The 21,271-nt window shown below is 42.1% G+C and overlaps 2 protein-coding genes across 3 annotated transcripts in view; both read right to left on the reverse strand.

Annotated features, from left to right (window-relative positions):
* Positions 1-21,271, reverse strand: part of Rb1cc1 (RB1 inducible coiled-coil 1) — a 543,496-nt gene that overhangs the window by 475,660 nt on the left and 46,565 nt on the right. The gene's annotated exons all lie outside the window — the stretch shown is intronic.
* Oprk1 (opioid receptor kappa 1) lies at positions 399-17,806 on the reverse strand. Its single transcript, XM_051159400.1, has 3 exons — positions 17,423-17,806; positions 6,445-6,797; positions 399-1,418 (listed from the first exon to the last, which is right to left on the reverse strand). Exons 1-3 carry the CDS (start codon positions 17,680-17,682, stop codon positions 886-888), a joined length of 1,146 nt encoding a protein of 381 aa, XP_051015357.1. The 5' UTR covers positions 17,683-17,806; the 3' UTR covers positions 399-885.

Raw genomic sequence — 21,271 nt, forward strand, 5'->3', positions numbered from 1 at the left:
TGACTGAATCCCAGAGGGCAGCTTATATTACAGCAAACTATCTCAGCATCCACTCTCCATGCCTCAAGGGGAATCACTACTGCACCCTCGAGAAATGTCCTGGCTGGACAGGAAGCCTTATTTACACACAGACCTCTATTTACAGATGAAACTGCACACATTTGGTTGGTATTTAAGTTTTCTCAGAAGATTATCTACATGAACAGCATGCTAAAGACAAAAGATCTTAAGTAGCAAGTGTAATTTTCAAGGCATTAAACACTGTCAGAAGCGAGCTTTTACAACTTTCAACGAGTTTACAAATGTCAAGATGATGCTTTTTCCCACAGGGCATTGGTCCAGCATCATGGGTCTGAATCCAAGTTTTTCCTAAGACGCGCTCTTTTTACACATGGGACATGTTCACCTAGCAGATACTGAGCTAGATATGAGCCTTGATATGGCCTCATTCTAACTGAGGTCGGTTCTGCTAGTGTTAGCAGGCTGAGTGTCGGCTAAGCTTTGGATCTAGAGGTTTTGCTTTGCTTTTTTTCTTTTATTTCTTCTCCAGAGCTTTGGAACCATGCTGTACAGGAAGGCCACTAATCCAAGGGAACCAGAAGAAAGAGTCTGATCTCTGTTTATCAAAGGGTTGAAATTAGATTGGCTTCTCTGTCCTAGGAAAGAGGTGTATTGTTGCCAGGACCTGCTGTGCTCTGTTCTTCAGACTTCCTGCCCCTACTCAGCTACATCCCTAATGCTCCCTGCACCTTAAGACTTTACAGCATGATGTGATATTAATTACCTCATCTTTCCACTTCAGACTGCAGTGGTAACCTGGGTTAAACCAAGATCATTGAACTCTTCTCTACTCGGAGAGCTGTAAGAAGACATCTCTACGACTAGTCATACTGGCTTATTCATCCCATCCACATCCCTCATGGACGCAGGATCCTGAACTGTGTTTCTAACTCTGTTGGTGCTCTGTCGCTCCATTCGCATCTTAATAGGGAAGCAGAAGTCCTTAAAACACCGCTTGAAGTTTTCATCAAGAAAGGCATAGAGGACAGGATTCAGGCTGCTGTTGGTATAACCCAAGGCAATACAGAAGTAATAGCTGGAGAGGGCAGCCGTGCTGTGGGAGGTGCTGCCCAGAGCCTCCACCAGGATAAAGATGTGGATCGGGGTCCAACAGATGATAAAAACTGCAACCACCACCAGCACCAGCTTGGTGATCCGGCGGAGATTGCGGTCCTTCTCTCGGGAGCCAGAGAGGAGCCGGACACTCTTCAGGCGCAAGATCATCAGGGTGTAGCAGACGATGATGATGAGGACCGGGATCACAAAGGCAAAGACAAAGACACAAATCTTCATGAAGAGGTCCCACCAGGAGTAGTCATCATCAGGAAACTGCAAGGAGCACTCAATGACATCCACATCTGCCAAAGGTGACCAAAGTCAACACAATCACAAAGAGAATCATGTTATTGTCAGCACGGTGACTGCAGATTTATACATTAATTCTGATACCTTTGTTTCCAGAGTTTCAGAGGTAGTGAGATAGAACTGGAAGCAAAACAGCAAATCAGAAATTAATGGTTCACTATACTGAGCATTCTTTTTTTAAAAAATGTATCTGCTGTCAAACAGAGTTTTGTATGGAATAAACAAGCAAACCCGGGTAGCAATGTGATTTGTCCAGCAGTGAAGGCTGCCTTAGCATTGGTGGCTTTCAGAGGAGCTAAACTGTTCACTTTTAGTGTGGCACTTATTTGTATTTTTGTGTAGTAACAACTTTCCCACACCTCTGGCAAGAGTTCACATTTTAAAAGGTTAATATCTATTTCTGATAAATGACTAAACATTTTGAATCTCTGTACTGAATTTAACAGATACAAATGGTCTTAAAAACATTAACTGCTCCCTGCTCTGAGGACACAGGAGTGGGCCCTGATCCAGGCCTCTGAGTGAACCTCACTCCAACATCTACCCCAAGTATGACCCGCTGGAACACATGAAGGGGCGGGACCTGCAGATTTAAAGATTAAGAATCTCCTCGACACATGGCAACAACAGAATATTCGACATCAGTCCCAGTGAGGATCCGATAACGATAGTGTAGGCCTCAAACCAGACCCATGACTCGTAGCAATGAGCATTTGAAAGCAAACATATGTGGACAAAAGGCTATACTGCGTGATACACTACAGCTTCTGTGACAAGAATTTTTGTTTGTCTGTTTGTTTGTTTTTTTTTACTGGGGTGAGGAGAGGGATTTTGGTGCATGATGTGTAAATCATAGACATGCAATAAAAGTTAAAAAAAAAAACATCACTAACTGCTTATGTGGGTCCATAAGAATTGGTAATGAAATGTGTCTAAGCCTGACCCAGCTGCTGTGATTTAGTAGTATACCCTGCACACTGTGAGCAACAGCATTATTGAAATGTGAACACAATTGTTAAAGGTAAATAAAGACAAACCAAGAGAAAGCAGTAAGCATTTCAACTTTTGCTTCAGTGCTTATGTGCAATGATTTAAAGTGTTCTTTAAAGATTAAGACCATGTCCCCTGGTGGGGGAGACCTGGTGGCACTCAGAGGAAGGACAGCAGGTTACCAAGAAGAGACTTGATACCCTATGAGCATATACAGGGGGAGGTAATCCCCCTCAGGAACAGTCATAGGGGAGGGGAATAATGGGAAAATGGGAGGGAGGGAAGAATGGGAGGATACAAGGGATGGGATAACCATTGAAATGTAACAAGAATATATTAATAAAAAAATTTAAAAAAAGATTAATACCATTGTCATAGAAGACAAAATATTAAACAACTTTGGTGGGTGGTATGCCATGAAACTCTGAGTTTAATATAAATGTCCTATACTTGTCTATTAAATCTGGTAAATAATTCCATTTTTAATTTTTTGTATTGATTTTATTTTATGTGTACGAATATTTTGCCTGGATGTATGTATGTGGACCATGTGTGGACCTGGTGCCCACAGAGGTGAGAATGAGTTGGATCCCCTGGAACAGGAGTTAAAATTTTTGAATCACCATGTGGATGCTCTGTAACTGAATGTGGGCTCCCTGCAAGAGCAACAAGTGCTCCTAACCGCTAAACCATCTCTCCAGCTTCATAAAAATTTTCTTGATGATCGTGGACAGGGGAGTTGCTAAACCTTTGGTCATCTTTTTTTCCTGAAGAATTCTCAGTTGGAAAGTCACTTCAGAGACATTTATGTAGAGGTTTTTTTTGTTCCTCTCTCATGTGGTCTTTGTATGTGTCCTAATCACATTATTTACTTCACAGACAAATAATCTTATCTGAAATAATGAGGTCATTAATTTTCCTCACATTTTTCACTCCAGACTGTAAAGAGCCCTAGAATAAGGATTACGTTTGACTTATTTAAAGTTTATCTTTGGCACAAGGGTCATGACTAGAGCACATGCTACAAAGAGAATGATTCTTTAAATAAATGCTCTAGCACACACGATGTGTACACAAATCCTCTGTGCAGTTAATGTGCAAGAGTCACGCACTCATCAAGTTGGCCAAAGGTGACACAGAACTGATGAAACTGGGATGCATCATTTAACTACGAAAGCTTGATTCTCTTACACTGTCTCACAGATAGTTGATCATTAGGTAAAATGATCAACAACTGCACTTTTAAAAATATGTATAAAATAAGCACCAATTACAGAGTGGAAGTGGCCTCCAAATGTGCCTGTGACACTGAACTTGTGCTATCAAAGAAGACGGGGTCACAAAATGGCCCTAAGGCATGTGTTTCAAGCATTCTGTTTCTGGAGGAAAAAATATGTTCAAATTGAACTATCTATACAATCGCTTTAGTAAAAAAGTAGTGTTTTATCAAATTCTACACAATTACTCTCACATGCAGAATCTAAAAAAGTTTTGAAGTTCAGGCTGGACTTTTGTTTCTATTTGCTTTAAGATTAGGACAGTGGGGTCACAGTTCCCATTGAGACATAGTCCAACATCTATGACTTCCATAATTACATTTAGATCCAACAACAAAACTAAAGATTTTTTTTTAGTTTTTTGATTTTTTTTGTCTGTTTTAAATTTTTTGAAATGAAACTATAATTATATCACTCCCTGTTCCATTTTTCTCTCTCCAACCCTTCCCACATACATCTCTCTCTCACTCTCTCTCTCTCTCTCTGTCTCTCTCTCTCTCTCTCTCTCTCTCTCTCTCTCTCTCTCTCTCTCTCTCTCTCTCTCTCTCTCTCTGTCTCTCTCTCTCTCCCCCAAATTCATGGTCTCTATCCCTTTAACTGCTTTGCATTCATATGTATTATATTCTGACATATATAAATGTACCATACTCAGTCTGCATAACTGAGGGATATTCCCTGGGGAAGATTCTTTCTCCTACTCTCAGCATCCTTTAGCTACCTCCAGTTCTTTTGCTAGAATTGTCTACTATAGCAGTGGTAATAGGCAGATTGTGAGTTACTAAAATAAATAATGCACACATATGTCAAACATAAGATTCCATATATAATACTCATAAAGTAAAAATACTGCTGCACACAAGTGTCTTCACTATTGTATAGGTATCAGTAGATGTTGGTAAGCATATCTACTAGCTACAGCCTCTGATGACCATTCTGGCAATTGATGATGCTAACATGCTGAATAACAGTCCTGACCAGTTTGAAAGATGACCTAAAACTCTCCTCCCAGTCATGCAACAGGCATAAGAGATAGCATGGTGCAGCATTCCAAAACAAATACTGTTTTTAAAAAAATCATCCCTCATAATATAAACAAAATCCTTATTTGAAAATAAGTGAAAGGTAAGAAGAGTTATCCTGTAAGACCACTTTAATTTTCTCTCTCTTGTGGCACAAATTAATCCTTGCTGACATTGTTTGGTGCATCTTTTCTTTTACTATATCTACGCATTCATCTCCACAACATCTACCTGGGAGGAAAACACACCTCTTTTCATTTCTTCTTTCAAATCTCTAACTGAAACCCAGTCTTCTAGGGTATTGCTCTCTGACAAATGTTAGAAGTAATATCTACAGGTAGAACATGAAATAGAAAACCAGGGCTTTATTTGCCCTGGAACGTCATCTATCACCTTCTATTGCTCAATCCCTTCTCAGCCTAGTGTATGCAGAGCATTGCTCCTGAATGGGACTTGTGATGCACAGACACCTAAACCTCAGGAGTTTCTTGCAATGTATTTTCCCTTAATGTAAGCATCAAAAACATTCTCTTCTGTGATTCTGTGATTAATCATTTTTGTAGCTGCATGTTTAATGAACTTGATAAGTGCCATAGTCCATCACCTGCTGTAGCTGTGCTGGGAACTCACAACACAGTTCAGAGAAAAATAAGCCATAGAGAACAGAACTCCAAGAATGACCCCTAATGTAAGCTATCAACTTTAGGTGACAATGTGTTAACGCAGGCGGGGTTTTGACAAATGTACCACTCTTGTGGAGATTTTGATAATGGAGGCTGTGAATGTGTGGTCGTGAGACAAATGGAAACTCTACTTTCCAGTTCAGTTTCACTAAAAGTTCTCTAAAAGAATTTGTTTAGAATGAATAAAAATGACCTATGCATGTACCATGGAAGATAAACTATGATTTTAGCACCTGCCTTTTAACTGTGTCATGAAAAGTACTTGTTACACATATTCATTTTCCTGTACTCACAGCTACTACAAAACCCTCTTATAAAAGGATGCATCTGGACACCTGCGAGAGTATGAGATAGCATTTATACAGTCCAATGGATGTTTACTGGATTCCCTCCAGGGATTATTTATTAAGATCAAACACATTTATCATAGCTTCATTTTTTTTTGCTAGAGAAGTAAAACTCTTTGCTTTTGGTTCCTTACTTCATCCTCACCCTTCCAGATTCCCTTTTATCTCAGAAATAAGCATAATGACTATGATGTGACCCTGTGACAGTTAGGAGGCTTTCTGCATGCACACCTTTCTTTTTATGACCTACAGAAATACTGCCAAGAGTATTCACACTCACTTTCTGGTTGGTTTGCCACATCATTAGTTAAAATATAAGTGTTTAGGCTATTAGTTTCCAGAGTGTGTTTTGTAGAATGAAAACCGCAGCATTGGTGTCTCAAAAGCTTCTGGGGAAATAAGGGAAGAAGAGAAATAAAAAAAGGAAGCCAGGGTATACAATCTTCTCTCTCTCACCGAACATTTCAAGAATCAGGGAATTCTAGGTGTCTATGCTCTGGCACTGGCACCAACACACTCCACATTTAAAGGTGGAAAGAACACACAACTGGTTTGTTTCTAATCTTTCATAGATGTAGGAGTTACATTTTCATTGCTTTTTGCTCGCTTGTTTCCTAACAGAGATATGTGTCCCACTCATTCCCAAGATAAAAGTTCGTCTAATCAAAAGACTCTATTTTTATAAATGGGAATGGTTTTTTACCTTCCCTGACTTTGGTACCTCCAAGGACTATCGCTGATATGCCAACAGATGATGACAGGAGCCAAATGCAGATGTTGATGACCTTTGCTTTTAAAGGTGTCCGGAAGTCCAAAGCCTTCACAGGGTGGCACACAGCAATGTAGCGGTCCACACTCATCATGGTCAAGGTGAAGACGCTGGTAAACATGTTGTAGTAGTCGATGGAGATGACGATCTTGCACAGAGCATCTCCGAAAGGCCAAGAATTCATCAAGTAGACAGTGCTTTGGAAGGGCATGGTGGTAGTGACCAACGCATCTGCCAAGGCCAGGTTAAATATGTAGATGTTGGTCGCAGTCTTCATCTTTGTGTATCTGAAAAATAAGAAACAATGTCACTTCCTTCCTCCCTCTGCAACTTGATGAGAGTGACAGCCACTTAATTATTTATTTTGCATTGCTTTTGCTTATGTCTTATTCACTCGTTGGATGGGCAGACTGTAAAAGGACTGCCTAGATGCCAGGGTAGTGAGAAAGGTAAGCAAAGATCTCAGGCTTCATTAAGGTTTTGTTTTAATGCTTTGCTAAAAAAAATTAATTAAAAAAGAATAAAGGCAGCATAGGTCAATAAACTTATGAATACAGAGACAGGCTGGAATACTGTAGAGTCCTTCATGTCATAGGTAGTGATTCATTTTAATCCTTCACAGAGGTCTTGACTTGAATATCTTTGAAATGTTTTTCTTTTGTTTGTATAAAACAAATACCCTTTTCCCTTCCTGGCTATTTTGAGAAATCAATCATTATAATTATTTAACCTTTTGAAAGTACAAAATGGTGTTCAATTTTAAAATACATCCATCTGCAGTGGCAAAAGCACAATTAGACCCATTGATTTCTGCTGGCCAATATGTCACCAACTTGTCATTGTAAGTACATTATATAAATAAAACAGGCCAAAATGAGTTATAGTTGATACAGCAACATCACAGTAAATAAAAATATTTCTGTCTTTCTCTATCTCAGTCTTGGGCAGTTTTTTAAAGTACACAATTGCCTTGCTTTTCAGTCAAGGGAACAGTAATGATCCAGACGGATCAGCATCTTGTCTGGAAGCTGAAGTCATTCTCTGTATTACAACACCATTTTCACTCAAATCTAAATCAACAGAATTGTTCTAGGGAGGGGACACTTTCCTCAGAATCTACTGAGCAGTAAATACCCATATGGTCTCACCTCTTGGAAGCCAAGAGGGAAAAGCTGTGGGTTAATTTCTTTCCATGTACTCAGAATTATAAGCCTTACCACAATTAATTCATCCCCTTACCTCTAGACACATACATTTTCTCATGAAAAACATCTAGCTATCAGAGACATTGCAGTGATAAAATGGCTTTGTCCAATGAGAAGTCACAGCCTTGAGTCTAAATTTCCTGATACATAAGGAAAATAAGCTGGAAGCCTAGGAGAGAGGAAAATATGGGATCTGGCTTGACACATCTGGTAGGTAGGGATGTGACTATATTCCATCCTCAACATCTATTGCCTTTGTTCTCCCCCTCTGCCCTTCTCTTCTTGTGAGAAACTAAATATGATATTGGCTGCCTGGGAGGGCATTGCAGTATTAGCACTAAGGCCATCATGTTCTTGTCCCCTGGATGGGGAGACCTGGTGGCACCCAGAGGAAGGATAGCAGGCTACCAAGAAGAGACTTGATACCCTATGAGCATATACATGGGGAGGAGGTCTTCCTCAGTCACAGTCATAGGGGAGGGGAGTAAGGGAAAAATGGGAGGGAGGGAGGAATGGGAGGATACAAAGGATGGGATAACCATTCAGATGTAATAAGAATAAATTAATAAAACTTTTAAAAAAGCCATCGTGTTCTGGTCTCCAGTTTTTTCTCTCTTTTTTCTTTTTCTATTGTTTTTCTTTCTTTCTTCTTTTTTGTTTGTTTGTTTGCTTTCTTGGTTTTTTTTTTTTTATGCAGTTTCTCTGTCCTGGACCAGGCTAGCCTCAAACTCATAGAGATCCACCTGCCTCTATCTCCCCAAGTGCTGGGATTACAGGCATGCACCACTGTGCCTAGCTTCTGGTTTCCATTTTCATGGTCTATTTCTAAAAGAGTAATGTAATCTGTGGAGTGGGGAAACACATACTATGTTTGGACACTTTACTCAGATAGTGTTAAATGGGCTATATGCTTCAGAAAATGATTAAAACTCTATAACCAAAGACTCATGATATATTTTAAAGGCACAAATAACCAAGAAAGCACAGTTATGTAGTATTTCTAATGAGAAAATACAGAACGCACTATATATGAATATTGCCAGTTTTAAAATGTGATTTCATGTTTGAAAACATAGGTTATAGACATACTTCCTATTCTTTCAACTTCCTCTCACAAAATATCTAATACTAAGAGAAGTTCCAGCAGGTGATAGCTTTGACATCTAACTCTTGAGTTTGGAGGCTTTGAAGATCCTCTCTCTCCCCAAAGTTATACCTGGGTCCTGTTCTTCTATTTTTTTTCTTCCAAACAAGAGGCAGATTTCACCAGTGTATGCTAGTCAGTTTTGGATTATGATGACAAATACTTGTCAGTATAAAAGATTATTTCTGTTACTTTTCTTGGAGGTTCCAGTCCATGCCTTGCTGCCTCTGTTGTTTCAGGAAGCACCTCAAGACAGAAGTGCATGGAGAGCAAAGCCATTCATTTTACCACCAGTAGTGAAGACTATGAAGAGGGATATGAGGTCCCAAGACCCCACTTAAGGTCACACCAACAATACTCCAAAGACCCCCAACTAACTTGCATCTATTAAAGATTTAAGACCACATATTCAGCACATATGCCTTAAAGCAATGTTCAAGTTCCAGAGAAGGGCAAGGACTTACTACTGCAAGCCTCACTTCCTTGTATACAAAAGAAAACATATATGTTTATTGCAAAACATTCCAAAGGCAACACAGGGTGGGAGATGAAATGATCATTTATTCATTTTTATTTCGTGTTCCCCAACTACTTTTCCCCTTCATATGCAGGGAGAATCTAACAGTTAGCCCAGAATGTCAAATAGGATGGAGTTTCCAGATAACATTCATGGCTATTTTACTCAAGTTATCTTGAATATAAAGATGGTAGTAAAATAAAACTTGAGCTCTGACATCCAAGAATATATGTACAATGATACTAGCATTCTGTAAAATAAGATACCAATCTAAAACAAAATGTTTAGTGATACCTGGCTTTTAGATTTCCAAAATATTTATAACCAATAGATGCCCAAAACTACATAAGATCTGAATGTAAAAAAATCATGTCTTGTCATCACATCTCAAGATAAAGGAACTGTGCAACAGTGACCACTCATTTCAAAAATCTTTCTGTTCAATACATAGACTTTATCTCCATTAGGTCTCCAAATAACTCCATGTGGTAGGTCTTAATATTTTCTTTTCTATAAATGAGGCAATTAATCATTATGGCATTGTCATTAAAAATATTAAAAATTATATAAATACAAATGACAGAGCAGAAACTGTCATACAGAAGTTAGATGTTAAGCTATTTATTCCTTCTTACAACTTTCAAAATATCATATTTTGACTTCCATTACTTGATTCTCACACATGTTCTTCTAGTTGGCTTTGAGATTCATATCTCCTCTCCCCAAACTGAAGAACTTTGGGCTTGAATAAAATGAGTGATTTGTGTGGGGTGGGCAGAGACAGACCTTGCTATAAGGAACAGGCTTCCATGCTGCAGAAAGGTGCTTAGAAACCGAGAACACTGAGAGGAAAGTTCACAATCAGAACAAAAGAACGAAAAACCCAGAAGCTCAATAGATATTGTTAACAGTCTTCCAGGAAGGACACACTGCTGAACCTTGTGAACATGAAAGTGGAAACCTCTACCCTCAGAAATTCCAGCAGAGCCCATCCAAGTTACTTACATTTAACTACAACAAAATGTTAGCCAGTCTTTTCATTCACTGTACGTCCACTGAGAGGAAAACAGGTAAGCTTTCATTTCTTCTGACAGTATGATTTCCCCCCATTTCATCCATAATGCTTTGCAAAAATGTGCACAAATTAAAATAAAATGCCACCATCCAGCTGAGGATCTTTGGCTCATGTATAAAAGCTGAAGGTGGGTTGACTTCAAATGGTTGCCATTTTTAGCACACACATCTCAGGAGCATATGGCACAAAAGAGCAAATATGGGGGTTTCTCCTCGCTAATTTTCATGGAGCTACCAATCTGATTCACACTACTGTACAATGGACAGGAGGGAAAAGATAGACTAGGAGGGGGATCAATTAGAGGGTTGAGAATGTGACTCTCAATGGCGGATACTCCGGAGAGCAAGAAATGTTCCCTATGGACACACTAATTCAAGCCCCTTTTAGGAATCATCTCTGCAAGTAAATGACATCCATGGGTACTTGTGTGACATGAAAGGATCAGAGTTGTCTTTCTAGATATCCAGAGCAAATGTCACAGGTCAGGCTTTCTGGGAGAATGTGACACTCATAGTGTTAGAAAGGCAAAGTGCAATGCCTGAGGGAGAATGCTAACTTTGTGGCCTAGCAGGGTCCTGAGACTTTGGGCCATTTTTATATGCCTGTGTGCTCAGACAATACAGAGACAGAAGAGACAATGGCTGTATTTTTGGCATCCTTTGCTGAGCAGGTATATTCCCCTGTTTGTTCTAGTTATTTAAATGTCACTGATGCTCCTGGGCACATACCCCCAAAACATGCTCCACCATACAACAAGGACATTTGCTCAACTATTTTCTTAGCAGCTTTATCTGTGATAGCCAGAATCTGGAAACAACCTACAAGTCCCTCAGTCGAAGAATGGATAAAGAAACTCTGGTACATTTACACAATGGAATACTATTCAGCTTATAAAAAGAAAGGAAATCTTGAGATTTGCAGGCAAATGGATGGAACTAGAAACGACCATCCTGAGTGAGGTAACCTATACCCAGAAAGACATGCATGGATACTAGCCCAACATAGATGTCCTCTGAGAGACTCCACCCATTGGGGGATGGGGACAGATAGAGGGACATTCAGCTGGACTCTGGGGGGAAGAGCTGTGAGTTGTATGAAAGAGATGATGGTTGGAAATATGGTGGGGGGTGTCAAGAGCTCCACAAGGAGACTATTAAGGCTGAGGGATCTGGACCCAGGGGTGCTGCATGGACTGATAGACCAACTAAAGACAGTGCAAACAGAAGACTTGGACCCCCAATGGACAGCTCATTCTCCACATGAGAAAGCAGGGGATACCCTGACAAGATCTCTGGTGCCTGGTAATTGACCACTACCCCTTGGTTGAGAGGCCCTGTGGGAACACAAAGGAGTAGGAGGTAGACTGTCTGCATGAGACTTGATGGGCTGGAGTCAGACTGTGAGGGAGGAGAACCCCACCTGTCAGAGGTATAGGGGAGGGGAATAGATCAGACAGGTGGGGAGGGTGGGAACAGGAAGATAAGAGTGAGGGGATTACAATCCAGATGTAACATGAATTAACAATAATAATAATAATAATAAACTAAAATAAAAAGGGAAAAAGAATAAATATAAATATTTAAGAAAGCCAGTGATGTTTCTGTAATCAGTACTTCGTACTTCATTCTACCTTCTTGACAATAGGATAGTAAATCTGAAGACCTTGTGCCTAGACACTACACACTTTAAGATGTGTCAATTTCTGTTATCTTTCACTCTGTTAGTCTTTACCTCCAGTTTTGCTTCATGTGGAACTCCACAGGCCTTTTTTCTCCTTGATCATGTTTGTCTCTTCTCTCTCTCTCTCTCTCTCTCTCTCTCTCTCTCTCTCTCTCTCTCTCTCTCTCTTTATCCCTTCATTTTCCAGCATGTCTAGCCCTAGTTTTCATTCTACCTTCGTACTTCATTCTACCTTCTTGACAATAGGATAGTAAATCTGAAGACCTTGTGCCTAGACACTATACACTTTAAGATGTGTCAATTTCTGTTATCTTTCACTCTGTTAGTCTTTACCTCCAGTTTTGCTTCATGTGGAACTCCACAGGCCTTTTTTCTCCTTGATCATGTTTGTCTCTTCTCTCTCTCTCTCTCTCTCTCTCTCTCTCTCTCTCTCTCTCTCTCTCTCTCTCTCTCTCTCTATCCCTTCATTTTCCAGCATGTCTAGCCCTAGTTTTCAAAAGATACCTCTAAATATGTAACATATTAAAATCTGATGATTGAAAATAGTCTGACTCCAAATGTGAACTAAGGGAACACACTGTCGGAAAGGAGCTTGGAACCAGCACAGATGACATAAAAGAGAGAAGCTCATGGGAACTTGAGCTTGTCAGATGATGGGAACACAGAGATAACTCTGATATCCAGTAACCTTGCAGGATGCAGTGAGGAGATGAGCTCTCTGGAGAGTAATGGAAGACTGGATAGATGGATGGGAAGAATGCTGTGGTGCAGAGAAGACCTGAGATTCAACAAGAACAAAACAAAAGGCTCTGCTTTCAGATGCTTCATATGACCTGACAAAGCTGAGGTGATGATGAGATCACACACACACACACACACACAAGTCACACAGCAAGAGCCTGGCCCAGGGGTTGCTGGCCTCCACTGTCCTCATCAAGACAGCTGCTGTTCTTCTTATTATTGTAATAACGTCCCATGGCTCTTCCTTAACAATCTATAGCACAGTCCTGTAAGATACCACTGCTCCCAATTTTTCTGAAAGGGAAACGTCTTAGAAAAAAATCTTACAAATATTTTCTGTGTTTCTTGAGGGCCCTTAGGATCCATGCCTATTGGGTAATTGAAAGTGTCATCTTCTTCCAAAACTGTTGAAGGAGTCAGGTATTCTAGCAGAAAAGAAGCAAGACTCTTGGGATCTTATGACTCCTTTCCAATGAATGTTGGAAAGCATTCTGATCAGTGTGGCCAACTCTACGTTATGAGCGTAGAAAACATTTAACACCAGGAAAGAGGGCATAGTAGAGAGGGCAGTACCACTATAAAGCATCGACTTGCTGTCCCTGCAGATCTGAAGCACTGCCACAAGGTTACTGCATTTAAGGTTTCTCATAGGCCCTAGAGTTGTCCCTTGGTATCTATAGAGGGTACTCTCTTGGATAACCTAATCCACGAATGCTTGGACCATTGTATAAGTTCATGTAGTGTTCATGCACAACCTGTGCATCCCCGGTGTGCTTCCAGCCTATAGTACCTATGTAAGCAGTGTATAATACCCATAAACAATATAAATAGTGCTTATACTCATTGCTTAGGAGTAGTTTTGTGGTGTCATTTTTGTTGTTGTTTAGTACAGATACCAATGAAGACAGGTCCCAAAACACTTGGTTGAATTTACAGAGGTAAAATCTACAAATGTGAAGAGCCCACTGTTGTGATTTAAAGGGGAAACGGCAGCAAGGGAGAAAGAGAAAAGTGTTCAGAGGAACAGATATTTTGCCTCAAAATAAAAACTCAAACTTGGTACCAATGTAATTAAAATTAAACACCACTCAACCCATGGACCTAGGACCTATCTTCCAACAGTAGCATGGCCCAATTAACACTCAGTAAGAGGAACGTTGTGTAGCCTCAAGGAAACACAGTCCTTTCCAACAAATAGTAGGTGACCAATGAGGCAAGAGAGGAGCAAGTTGTGGGTGGTATTTCTTCTTCATTGCCAGCAAGAATGATGTATTCACTATACCACATGTATTTTCCATGTTGCATAGCATACTAGGTTTTGTGCTTATGATCCAAAAGGGTAGAGAAAGGAGTAGACATTTGTCAAAGAGACAAATCCTCAGTTATAAGATGAATTCTTTCATTCTGGAGAACAAAAGTATAAATGATGGCTAATGGTTAGAAATACTTAGAGTGGATCTGACCATTGCTGAGGGCAGATCTGTAGTGTGCTGGCACTCACAGAGAAGTAATTTTGTGTGGTAATAGGTGTGTTTATGTGATTAAGCTAAACATTTCACAACTCAGACATGTATGCTAGATTCTATCACAGTAACAAAATACCCAAGGTAGTCAACTTGCAATGAGGAAAGGCTGTCTTTGTTCCCAGTTTGGGAAGTTTCAATCCACTGTTGGCCCATGTGTTGGGAGACCACAGTGAAATTTCAGAGTACCATGGTAGAAAAGTGCTGTTTACCTCAGGCTGCAATGGGAAGTGGGAGATAGAGAGAGCTCACAGTTGTACCCCCAATATCTCCTTCAAAGACATGCACCCAGTAACTTCACTTCCTGACTTAAACTTCCCTCTTAAACACTGCACCACCTCTGAACAGCACTTCAGGTGGGCAACAAAGTCTTTAACACATGTGCCTTCAAGGAACATTTTCAATGAATTCATAGCACAAATGACCTATACACACTGTCAGCCTAAGAAATTTTCATTTGTCAATTAGGCCTCAGTGGAATCGTTTCTCGGTCCTTTGGCTAAGATCAAGTGTAGGCCTCAATGGAACCTGATAGGTTGGAACAACCCCTGTATGAACTTTAGAGTCTATGTGGCAATACTGAGTCAGGGCAGGTTTGCCCATTGCCTCATTGTGGCCAAGAGTTAAATCTTTCATGTAAATTCTGACCTGATTGGCTGGTTGGGATAGTGAGTGTTAAACAAATGAACAGACAATAACCCAGACATGTTTTGCAGCATGAACTCCTTTCCTAAAATCCTCTCTTCTGCAAGGTATGGGACCACAGGGCTGTAACCCTAGTACCTGGTAGAATGAAATAAGAGGATTGTGAGTTTGAGGCCAGCTTGGGGAATTCAGGGAGACTGTCTCAAAAACAATGACTGACACCATCTATTGTTTTGTTGTTGTTGTTGTTGTTGTTGTTGTTGTTGTTGTTGTTGTATGTAAGTTTTCTTTGTATGGAACATAAGCTTACATACCCTTTAAAGACGTGGTGAGGAACAAGTAATCATTATCTGCAAAGCTCTTGATACGATCCTAAGCCTGTATTATTTGTCCCACTGAAATCCCATCGATCTTAGAATGGCAGCCCCTCTTACTGCCACAGAATTTTAGATGTGTAGCTGAGCACAGAGCCTCCAGGGGCAACCATGACTGCCTGCATCCAGAAATCAAGCTGGGGTGAAGGAGGTGCCACCCACACAGTTCTCAGGAAGACATTGCCACTCAGGATGCAGTACAATAAATAGCTCATGGAGAGGAATTCTTCCCTCCTTGTAAGAAACAAACTCTCCTGAAACTACCCGGAGCCAGATGCCAGGAAAGCAGGCAAAGGCAAGGGAACAAGGGAACAGTTCAGAGGGCTTTGTGCATGGTCTGGTCGGGCATAACTAGCTCTCCAGCACATTTGAGCCTTTCTTTTCTCTGATGCTGGGGCCTTATGTGTGCACAGTAAGTGTTCAAACACTGAGGCATTTCCTCCAGCTCTGTACTTTTAGTTTCTAATTTGAGGTTGATTTTGCTTTCCCTAAGTTGTCCAAAAAGGCCTTGCTTGAGCTCACATTTTTTCCTGCTTCAGTCTCCCAACTAGCTGGGATTATAAGCCTATGCCACTAGCCCAGCTGGCTTCTTTCCTAACCACTTCCCTCCTTTCCCCAAGCTCTTTATATTCCTGTGGCTGTCTCGTTTCTGTCGGGAAACGGCTGTGCAGGCTCCGTACTCCACTGTGATCATCACATACTCCACTGAGAGAAAATAATTCTAGCTAGTCCACATAAGCAGCTGCCACGAAACTAACTCTCTTTTAAGAGATTCTCAGCCATGTGCAAAACACCCGGAGAGAGAAAGATTGGCTCTTAATTTCTGGAGGTTGTTTTTGCTACTGGTTCACAGAAAGAAATGTTAATGTTGGTTCCAAGATAGGCTGAAGAAAGATGAGACCGTGTTATTGTTTCATTCAAAGGCCAGGGTAACTTTGTAGGAAAGAGCAGCGGTGCGTGGTGTGGGGTGGCCATGCCACACACAAGCCCTCTTCCTGCTCCTCTGCAACGGTTCGCAATATGTAAGAAGGTGCCAAGCTGATACCTGGGAGACTTTGGAAGACAAGGACAGCCTGTGCAGGGATAATGGGGACTTTGAGGAGGCGATGAGAGATGTGACGTGGAAGAAGCCATGCTACTGCGGATTCTCCACCTGGGTCGTCTCGTGCTTTCCTGTGCCTATCCAGTTCTGAGACAGCCATACAGCCTAGCTTGAGTGCTCGCCTAGTGCACTCATTTGGGTTTAATCCTGGGCACTCCAAAACCATGCTAGTGGATGTTCACAACACTAAATAGCCTATTGGTTTTTGTTTCATAAACCACAACACTAGTCTGATGAGTAACAAAACCTTCTGAATTATCCCCCCGTGCATTCAGCGGGCCTAGAATTTATTTAAAGAAGTATTTAGACAGGGCAGTAAAGTGTTTCAATACAGAAAAGGGAAGCAAGCAAAGACTCATATAGATGGGGTTTGTTGTTGCTGTTGGTGGTGTTGGTGGTGGTGTGGTGGGGTGGTGGTGGTGTGTGTGTGCGTGTGTGTGTGTGTGTGTGTGTGGTGTGTGTGTTTTAAATCAGGAGATGACCTTGTGATCAGAACCTTGGCATTTGCTCATGATTTTCTCTCAGCAGAGGTTTGGAGCTTCTGTTTTGATACAGGCAGGTAGCTCTTAAATCCTAAAGGTAACTTAGATTTGCCCTGCATGAGACACACAATTCCCAGGAGAAAAAGAAAGAAAGAAAGAAAGGGGAAAAAACCCTCTCCCAGGTAATTCTTTTAAAATGTCACCTTGGAGAATCTCTGGACACCCTGCAAAGAAGAGATCCTGCACTTGGCTGGCTTGTTCCTACACACAGACATAGACACAGACACGCCCGTGCACACACGCGTGCACACACACGCGCGCGCACACACACACGCAGAGAGAGAGAGAGAGAGAGAGAGAGAGAGAGAGAGATTATCCCACAACCCCCCACAACCTCACCACCAGTGATCTGCCCCCAACTCACCTTATGATGACAAACATTACCAGAGAATTGCCCACCAAACCCACCACGAACACCACAGAGTAGACAACGGTGATAATAACTGGGATGGCTGGAGAGATGTGCTGCGCGGGCTCCAGCTGCTGGTCCTCAGAGCCCATACTGCCATTGCTGTCCGATTCCTCCCAGTTGGGGAACCAAGCGCTGCTGTTAGGGAGTAGGCAAGCACTCGGGGCGCAGGTGGGGCCTGGCTCCCCGCGGAAGATCTGGACTGGGGACTCCATAGTGAGGGTTGCAGCTGGAAAGCAACTAGGAGCGGTGGCACCTGCGGGGCTGTGAGAACAGAGGACAGACTGGAACCAGAGACAAACTTTGCCTGTGCAGGATGGCAGGCAGGCACAGGGCTCGCTCTGACTGCACATCCTGAGGAAGGGGCAGGGAGGACTGATGTCTTCTTGGAATTCCCCTGCCTCCCCGCACCTCCTCCCACCACCACCACCCCTGCTTTAAACTGAAAGTATTTGCACCTTGGAGCTCTGAGGTTTCGCGTCGTCCTCAGGCGCTGTCACTCCTGTGCCTGTCCCTACCCTGCCTGTCTGCGCTTGCAACCAAAGGAAGCACCCAGCTACCCGCCTTGCACTAAGCGCAGCAGTTGTCCCACTGTGCTTAGAAAGCCACAAGCTCACCTCCCAATCGCGGATAGGCGACCTTGTGTCCCACGAACCTTCACACTTCCGGGTCGCCACTTTAGCTCTTGGGTGGATACTGCCTTGATAGATCCATGTCCCCGCTGCTTAATCAGTAGCTCCCATGACTGGAGGAGGCTCTGTCCCCTAGGATCCAGACGCTGTCCGGTGGCGCTTGGGACCACAAGCAGGCTGAGAGCAACCGAGCTAGTAGCCCCCGCCCATCCTTGCCCATCCCCGCCCTGCCCCGCCCCCTCAGTGCTGACCCAGACCCTACTCCTGTAGCTCACTAACTCCTACTGCCCCTGCTGCTCGCAGCTTAGTTCCCTCCCTCCCTGCTGCAGCTTCCAGGCAGGCAGTCTGGCTCTTAGCTCTGGTCCAGTAACAGAAAAGGGCTCCCTGTGCAGTGCCAAGAGTGCACGGGATCATTCACAGTGTGTTTGGAGTTTCATGTCTTCTTAGTTCTCCAGACCAGTCTCTTTTTAGGCAGGGAAACAAGCAGTGATAGTACTGAACTTTATTTATTGGAAGATACAAGTAAAATAGCAAAATAATCTAGTTAGACTAAGACAGGTCATATAGAAATAGTGGTTTAAGATATGTACATAGGAACTCTGTGCATCTTGTCACTGTTTCTGCTCTGACTTAGAATGGCAAACTGAAAGAAAACTGTTATTATTGTTTGTTATTACTGGAGAGAGTCTCCTTACCCAGGCTCTACTGCTGCAGCAGGAGAGTAACTGTTTCCTATGTAAATCCTCAGCCTCAGTTTTGCCTCCTCTATGATTTGCAGAGAACTCAGACCTTTGTAGAGAAGGATCTTTGTCAAGCCTTACATTCTGTCATTGGAAAGAGTCCAGGTTGATTTTCATTAATGTGACAGGAACCTATCTGTATCCAGGAAAAAAGAACTTCAACTCAGAAAATGCCTTCTTAAAAATGACCTGTAGGGAGCCAGAAAGACCAACTCATTTATAATTGGATATTGGCTATAAAGTAAAGGATAGTTATGTTACAATCCAAACGCAGGGAGGCTAAGTAACAAGGAAGGCTCAAGGAGGGATGCATGGATCTCCCTGGGAAGAGGTGAACTGGGGGCAAGTGGGGATGGGAGCTGGAGGGATCAGGTGTTGGGGAGAAGGGATGGAAGGGGAAAGTACTGGGAGAGGTAACTGGATTTGAAGCTATTGTGGAAAATTAGTGCAATAGAAACTGCCTGTAATCTTCTAGGGTGACCCTAGGAAAAACTACTAGTAATGATGATACAAAGCCTGCACCGGCCATCACCTGTAACCATGCAAGTCTTCCAGTGGAGGCACTGAGACCCCAATTCAGCCAAAAATTCTGTGTTGTACTATTTGTCTTGATACAAGATGGGTTTGAATACAAGGCGACACAGAAATTATGTGAGTAGACAACCAATGACTGCTCCAGTCAGACCCATGTCATGAGAGGACCTTATGGTTGACACTGCCTAGAAGGCCAGGAACCGGAGGCTGAGTAGCCCAGAGACCTAGAATAGAACTAAACATTACTGGCAAAAAAAATTTGTCAATGAAATGATTTCTAGTGATACTTTGCCTTGCGCTACACAGGAAGGAGCCCAACATAACTGTCATCAGAGAGGCTTCATCCAGCAACTGATAGCAGCAGATATGGAGACCCACAGCCAAATGTTAGGTGGGACTTGGGGAACATGTCAGAAGGAAAGGAAGGACAGTCAGAGCCAGATACCTCAAGGGCACCACAAGATCAAGGCCCACAGAATCATAGGAGCTCACAGAGATTGAAGCAACAATTAGGGAGCCGATATGGGTCTGAGCTAGATCCTCTGGATAAACATTATGATTGCGTAGCTTGGTGTTCTAGTTGAACTGTCATTAGTGGGAGCAGGGTCTGTCTCTGACTCTTTTGCATGCTTTTGGGACACCTTTTCTCTTATTGGGCTGCCTCTCCCAGCCTCGATATGAGGGTATGTGCTGGTTCTTATTGTAACTTTATATGGCATGTTTGGTTGATATCCCTGGGAGGCCTGTTCTTTTCTGAAGGGAAACAGAGGAGGAGTGGATCTGGAGGAGAAGGGAGGTGGCTAAGGGGAGGGACTGAGAGGAGAGGAGGGAAGGGAAACTATGCTTGGGATGTGGTGCATGAGAGATGAGAGAAAAATTAATTAATTAAGTAAGTAAGTAAGTAAGTAAGTAAGTAAGTAAAATGGCCTGTAGGCAATTGGGGGACATTTTCTGATTAATGATTGATGAGTCTAGCCCACTGGAGGCAATGGCACCTCTAGACAGGAAGTCCTGGAGTCCATAAGAAAGCAAGCTGAGGGTCCACAGAGATGAGTCAGTGGTTAAAAACACTGACTGGCTGTTCCAGAGGACCCTGGCTCAATTCCTAGCCACCACACGGCAGCTCACAACTGTGTGTAACTTCTGTTCCAAGAGATTTGACACTCTCATACAGCTATATATGCAGTCAAAACACCAATGTAAATAAGATAAAAATATTTTTTAAAGGAAAGAAAGCTTAGCAAACCAGGGAGATCAATCCAATAAAGAGCACTGCTCCAGCATCTCTGCTTTATTGCCTGCCTCCAGGCTCCTGCCTTGAGTGCCTACTCTGACTTCCCTCAGGGATGGAGTGTGACCTAAGAGCTGTAAGTTGAAATAAACCCTTTCCCCTCCAGCTGCTTCTGGTCAATGTGTTCTTCACAGCAGTAGCACCCTAACACAGTGTTCTGCAAACACTGGCCTCCAATGAAGCATACGAATCTAACGCTGCCTTGCCCATAAAGAGTATGGCAGAAGCTTTCCTTCATGCCTTGGGGATCGCTTCTCATTGCAGAGGAGACATGTTGCCAGCAAACCAGCTCAGCAAAAGTTGTTTCACTGGAAATGACAAAAACTGAGCAATATTGCAATTGTAAAGAAGTTAAAAATAGTTTTCCAAAGAAAATATTAGGCAATACAGAATTACCCATCTCTCTCATCTATTTAGTATTTACTTATCAGGGACTTCATGCATTAAATATATAACTGCCTTTTTGCCACACGTGTTTGAAGTGTGTCTGTATTACCTCACTTCTTTTTGCTCTTATTTACACATTGCCCATTTTCTTTACCTAAATGTAGGACATTCACACGACTCATAATATAGAATCAGGACTCAAACACATTGTAACCATGGA

This window comes from Acomys russatus, chromosome 2 (genome assembly GCF_903995435.1).
Source record: "Acomys russatus chromosome 2, mAcoRus1.1, whole genome shotgun sequence".
Taxonomy (NCBI): domain Eukaryota; kingdom Metazoa; phylum Chordata; class Mammalia; order Rodentia; family Muridae; genus Acomys; species Acomys russatus.

Bases quoted from the DNA above. Each gene is read 5' to 3' on its own strand.
- Oprk1 (XM_051159400.1), bottom strand. From the start codon at position 17,682: ATGGAGTCCCCAGTCCAGATCTTCCGCGGGGAGCCAGGCCCCACCTGC. The intron at 6,798-17,422 runs GTGAGTTGGGGG...CTTATTTTTCAG, and splicing joins GTAATGTTTGTCATCATAAG to ATACACAAAGATGAAGACTG. The intron at 1,419-6,444 runs GTAAAAAACCAT...CACCTTTGGCAG, and splicing joins AGGTACCAAAGTCAGGGAAG to ATGTGGATGTCATTGAGTGC.